The sequence below is a fragment of the Branchiostoma floridae genome, chromosome 5 (assembly GCF_000003815.2).
Source record: "Branchiostoma floridae strain S238N-H82 chromosome 5, Bfl_VNyyK, whole genome shotgun sequence".
NCBI classification, from domain to species: domain Eukaryota; kingdom Metazoa; phylum Chordata; class Leptocardii; order Amphioxiformes; family Branchiostomatidae; genus Branchiostoma; species Branchiostoma floridae.
In genome coordinates, this window is record NC_049983.1 from 22,920,723 (window position 1) to 22,927,371 (window position 6,649).

The 6,649-nt window shown below is 43.0% G+C and overlaps 1 protein-coding gene across 1 annotated transcript in view; it reads left to right on the forward strand.

The window, feature by feature from the left end:
* LOC118416577 (kelch-like protein 24) overlaps positions 1-2,994 on the forward strand; it is a 3,568-nt gene extending 574 nt beyond the window's left edge. Inside the window, exon 2 of the mRNA XM_035821732.1 lies at positions 281-2,994. Coding sequence (XP_035677625.1) covers positions 293-1,990 — 1,698 coding nt within the window. The 5' untranslated portion in view covers positions 281-292 and the 3' untranslated portion in view covers positions 1,991-2,994. The remainder of the gene's footprint in view (positions 1-280) is intronic.
* Positions 2,995-6,649: the final 3,655 nt, after the last annotated feature.

Below are 6,649 nucleotides of genomic sequence, written 5' to 3' on the forward strand. Positions count from 1 at the left end.
GTGTGTGTGCGTGTGTGTGTATGAATGTGTCTGTGTGTGTTTTTGTGAGTGTTTTGTGTGTGAGAGTGTGTGTGTTTGTGTGTGTGTGTTTATATCTATGTGTGTGTGCATATGTCTGTGTGTGTTTGTGTGTGTGTCTGTATGTGTGTGTGTATGTTTGTGTTTGTGTGTCGTTGATCTTCATGAAGGAGTAAAGGTTTAGCATCTCTTATAATCTTGTTCTGCTATGAGCCATTCCTGCATGTCAAGAAATATAACTATTAGAGAACTTGTGTTGCAGAATTGGGCTACAATGGCATCTGCACAGAGGTCACAGACATCCTTTAACTTCTGCCATGACACACACTCGAGCGCCCTCTTGCAGGGTTTGCAGGAACTGCGATTAGAGAACCTGTTGGTGGATGTCATCCTGTGTGTCTCTGGAAGAGAAATCCCCTGCCACAGAAACGTGCTTGCTACTTGCAGTGAATATTTTCGCGCAATGTTCTGCAATGGACACCTCGAGAGCAAGGAGCATAAGGTAATCATCGAAGAACAGAGTGCCAGTGCCTTGCAGCTTCTTGTTGACTACGCCTACACCTCAAGGGTGACGATCACTGAAGACAATGCTGTGGAACTGATGGAAGCAGCCAACTTCTTCCAGATTCTACCAGTCAAGGATGCATGCACAAAGTTCCTATCGGACAGTCTATGTGTCAAGAACTGCCTGAAGATGGTAAGCTTAGGCGGCATGCTGAACCCCATCCTGGAAGCAGAAGCGCTGTCGTATGCCATGAAGAAATTTACTGCAGTCAGCAAGACACCAGAGTTCATTGATTTGACAAAGGACCACCTCATCAAGCTCATCTCCTCTGATGACCTCAATGCACCTGAAGAGGCTGTGTACACAGCAGTGATGGCATGGATCAACCATGACACCAGGAAGAGGAAGAAGGAGATGAGAGAGCTGATGGAGCTGGTCAGGTTCCCTTGGATGGACAAAATGTACTTCCTAGAGAAGGTGGAGACTGACAAGACACTGCGCAAGTGCTGTCCAAATGTTGTGGCAGAAGCTCTGAGGTATCAGGCATTCCCAGGGGAGGTCCAGTCACCTCGCACCCGTCCCCGCCGTGCCAGTGGTCTGAGGGAGGCAGTGGTGGTCATTGGAGGGTGTGAGAAGTTAGAAAAAGGAAATTTTTCGGGTTACAACAGCTCCTTTATGATGACACACTCCTCTGCACAATGGGTCACAAGTTGGGTTTCTATGACAACAATGAAGAATGAGAAGGACCATGGATTTGCTGTGGCTGTTTTGGGCACAAGTGACATTATTGTGTGTGGTGGGATTCATTGCAAGGATGTTTGGCTGTATCTGACAAAACTTGACATCTGGTGTAAACTTGCTCCAATGCGCACAGATAGGGCCTATTGCAAGCTGGCTGTAGTGCAAGGTAAAGTGTATGCCATTGGTGGCAGAAGCCGCCACCCACCTCTAGTTGTAGAAGCAGGTGTGGAAGTTTATGACCAGAGCCTGAACAAGTGGACTGAAGGTGTTCCACTGCCACAGCCAAGGTTCCTGCATGCAGTTGCAGTGGTAGATGGCAGCATATATGTAATAGGTGGACGTGATGCTGAGAGAAAGTCAACATCTACGGTGTTCCACTTCAGTAACTCCCAGTGGCATACAGGAAGGGACATGCCTGTGGAAGACGAGGATATTACAGCTTCAGTTCTCAATGGTAGCATCTATGTTGCTGGGCTTCGATGGAAACTGCTGTGTTACAGGCCAGAAGAAGACTTGTGGACTGAAATATTCCACACTGATATTGGACGCAGATGTGGCATGACTGTCTTTGGTGGGCAGATTTACATCTATGGTGGCATGGACAGTGATAGCAATGGAACAACGAAGGTTTTGCAGCTTAATCAAGAAGATGAGTCACTTGAGCAGGTGGGGAACATGCCCAAGGGTCTGTTTGACCAAGCTTGTGTTACTATATTAAAGGGTTGAGGTACAACCTAGTACCATACATTCCTAAGAAGTCACAACACATGTGTTAGTGTGAAGTAAGCAAGCAGAGCTAACCAACATTGCATCAATGGACAGTGTTGATTGTAAACATGACTTGATAGGGCTGTCTGTGTACCTGTAAAATTCTAAAGGAACAGGTATGGACCTGAACACCTGGTGTATATGTACCTGTACCTCAACAAACTAACTCATTTGTGAACATGATTTTTCAGACTTCTAAAGATTTATTCTTAGCCAATGATACAACTTTGATAACCTGCAAGACAGTTGACAATTAAGAAAACTTACAAATAGACTCATTTTGAGACTCAAATGAAATATGCAAAGATGACAATTTACCACATGACAGTGGTACAAGCTATGGATTTAGTATTAGTAATAAGGAAGGTGTGATGAAAAATGTATGAAGATGATACAGTTTACACATATTCTATCTTAAAACATGTTCAAACATGTTGACTAGTGTAGTATTAACTTAGATATGTTTTCTTCATTAATCATTTAGATAAAGATTAATCATTTCAAAGGTTACAGTACTTTGTGACATTTGACCATTGACTCACTCTGCTGTTCAAGCTTAACTGGAAAAGGGACGGAAAGGATTGTCTTAACTTCTTTAACACTCCTAAGGTCTGTTTCAGTTATCAGTTTCTTAATGTTAAATTTGTTTTAGACAATGTCAATGGCAGCTGTATCCTACAGAAAAGTTTTGTAATCAGTTAACTAACATTAATTGTTAATTGATAATTATGTGCATCCCATCAATGGAGGAATATTCTCACCAACTGCTACCCATCAATGTTGATACTAGTCCAAATTCGATTTCAGTTTTTTTCGTTTGCAAGTGAACCGATGTCCTTTTTCGGTTTTGAATTTATGAAGTGGTAATGTTTACTTTCTTCAGATGCAAGACAGTATGTGTATTTGACAAAGGTCTTAGTATTGATTAACCAAGTTCTGTTTAAAAGAATTACCCGAAAAAGTGCCTGCTGTGAGTTGTGTTTTTTGTCATCATACATGTACATTTTTATGAATTTAGTTAAAACTTTTATGCCAAGTCTTACAGCACAATTGAAGTGCCTTTATCACTTAATCAGGTAAGAGTTGGGCGAGCCGCTAGAGGCGCGATTTAGTCAGGCTACCCAATCAGGGAGGACGAGGCACTCTCCAAACAGACTTTGGGCGGGGATTCTAATAACTTTTCTCTGACAAGTCAGAAAACATGACGATTTCCATTCCAGTCCCTGCTTGGATATCGGTTTAAATAGACGCACTTTTCTTTCCATTCATTCCTATTTTTAAGTATCGCTGAATATAGACCACAGCCTAGATGGCTGCGATGTTTTACAGCCTAAATCATTCTCATTTCTACCACAGCAATCCGTAGCCACGTGCAGGGGAATGTGTTAATGTTACCGAGGGAGATAGGGAGGGTCGCGGGGCACAGATCAGGCCGTGAACTTGTTATTTTAGTCTACATTTCCCGATATCTCCATGGTTACGGGGCATAACGACATTCCACATACCCCATAACGCCCCTGGATGGTCTTAGGGCGTGTGCGCTGGCATTTAGGGATGCTTGTTGGTCTGTTATATACAGCGTATTGATGATTTATTGGAGGGAAATAAACAAAGCAGGATTAGTGAAAATAAATCAGACGTTGTCGATTCTAGTCGCATGGTTGTACTTTGTTCCCTATTCTGTATTCGGTTGGGAGAAGATGACAAAGAAGAAAAGACGCATCTTTTGTAGGACCTACAGAAGGAAGATGTACATCTGCTAGGGCATAGATACATTGCTACTTCCAAAGAGTATGTCAATATACAGGATCTGAGGATTATGTTCGTCAATGTCTTTATGCGTTGCTGACGTAGATTGTGTATTCATATGCAAAATGCAATAAAAAAGATACAATTCTGTAGTATAGTATGAGGCTCATACTTGTTGCATTGCCATCACGCGATCGTTACCTTCTTTTAATTATCGCCCGCTTCCAACTGTAAATTCAGTCAATTTCGCGATGATGGTATTTCGCGTTAGAAGGAAAACGGGGTTTTCAATTTGCGGTTTAAATGATTATCTAGATTGTCGCACAGCCAACTTACTCAGACAGCATGGAGTCAAGCCATGTGTGGCAGTGCCGCATAGTTTCCTTTATCAGACAAGCCTTGGCTACAGTACAGTAGTGTGGGAGAAGTCAGTTTGGAGGAGGAGAGAACATGTCTGCTCCATTAACACAGCCACCCCTGGCTGTTCGCCAGGTCTCGCGGCTTTCATCACAGTTCTAGGGAGACCGAGATCACATGCAGCCCCGACACCAGCCGAGCCGCCCGGACTACAAGTGCAACGCTCTGTTGACATAAGTAAGAAGTACAGAATCCAAGGATCACGTCCAAGATTGCCTTGTCTTAAGTGCAAATCTGTGTAAATGCCAACGCGCATTCAGTGACGATCTTCACATGGCAACTATGATACTTTAAGGCGATACTAAGACTAACGTCTTTCCATAAAGTGGGCAGGCTGGGGGAAATATGCGAAAACTACGATATAAAAGACAAGAAAAACACAAAACGCACCAAAAATAATTCGTACTTAATGGCATAAACCTTGATTTTTCGTTTCCACAAACGACAGGGCCCCGGGAAGGAAATGCGACGTAGGACTGACTGAAGAACACTGCATTTCGGTTCTCGCACAGTTCGGCCCCTAGCCAACCAGTAAAATTCGACACCATGTGGTTAAGGTTACGGTTAAAATTAAGGTTAGGGTTAGAGTTAAAGTTAAACTTTATGTTAGGGTTAGGCGTCCTCTTTCGGCGAAACGTCTCGATTGACTCTAAAAGTAGTCCTAGGCCTGGTGCCGAACCGTCCAATACCTGTTGGTTCATCGTCCTCATCGGCTAGGGACCGAACTGTCCAGATGCCGAAACATTCGCCATTCTGTCTTGATCCGGTGCCATCAAGTCGTTTTACGGCATTTACGTCATCAATCGTACAATTTTGTTCTCTTCAATCAAGTCGAACGTCTTAATCCGTCGCAAAATAATCGACGTAATTGATTTCAACCGTTCGGCAAGACCAAAACTATCGTCCCCGGTAGCGACCAGAAGCTGAAACAGAAACCAGAGGTGCGGTGCAGTAGGTATAGGGTGATGGAGACATGAAGCAGGTAACGTTAGACCAGGCGGTTTTTCTGTGAACTGTAGTGGATCGAGGTCTGCACGGCTATGTACAGACAAAGTGAACATGACAGAAACCTTGGCGGCAATCTGGGAAATTCAGCAACAACTGAACAAGGAGCACATTCGGAGTTGATGTTGGAATTGATCTATGAGTTAAACAGACCCATTCTCGTACTGAATGAGCTGAATCCACGTCGTAGAAACTCCTCTTACCGAGCGGAGTTCTAGGAATTGAAGCGGTTGGAATCTATATATGCGTAGGAGAATGGAATTGCCGGGCTGCCCAAGAAGAAGAATAACTTAGATAAATCTACGCTGCTCCAACTTTACCAGCTATGGAGTACTTATGTCTCCAGTCTCCAGCTTTGTGTCCGGCTCAATATTTTACGTAGGAGAAGAAGCGCTATGAAAAAAGACAGATTCTTAAGAAAGACGTACTATATAGTTTCACAAGACACATGGAAAACACAGAGCTTGTATTGAACAAATTCCTAGAACTACGAATTCGTTACACAACCTTCCTTTAATTCTTCGGAGGTTGTGTAACGAAGAAGACTTTGTTCAATTGATCTACCAACCTGATGAAACTATTTACGAACTGAGCTTGTATGGCCTGTATATGCTTGGAGGCTAATATCCCCCACCTGACTCCTTCTAGGCCGGGGTACAGAAGAAATTGGCCCTAATAGGGAACATAATTGGCCTGAAGGGATAGCTGGCCCGAGAAGATCAGAGGTCCAATTTTGGCAGAGTTTGGGAGCTGGGACGGACATGTCGATAATTCTAGCGGCAAGTTGGCAGGTCTTTCCTGGTACCGTGCCAGATGACGTCATGACCAAGGCTACACGCGTCCATCCGTGTCCGGCGAGGCCAGCCTCTGGCCATGAGACTTGTAACTATCTTACTTTAGAAAGATACTGAACCCACGAGTAGTCCCATTTGGTCACTAGTATAACAAGATATTAATTGGCTGTGTTTATTATTGTGTATTCCATCACGAAGGAAAACATTTTTGGGGTTAGATTTCATCCTCTTTCAAATAAGATTTGGACCATGGTTACTGGTTAAGTAGCGACTGTTCGATCACTTAATTATGTAGCAAGTGACAAGACAGAACTGATGAAGTTGGTCACATCAAATATTTGATGAGTTTGAGTAAGAATAAACAGTAGTAGTTTGTAAGGCTAGACATATGTGAATGTAAACATTATGTATTGTTTACAAATTTTCTCTTTCTACTGCTAAACTTTAGTGTTTAGCTAGTAAGCAGAAGTTTGACGTTTATTTTGTATTTCAATTTTGCTGTACTTGTGTTGCATTAAAGCTTCTGCATAATTTCAAGGGCAAGTTGGCAGTCCTTTCCTGGTCTGATAACAGTTAACATGCATCCATCCGTGTCCTCCGAGGTCGGCCTCTGGCCCTGAGCCCAATTATCATATATCATTCATACACAATA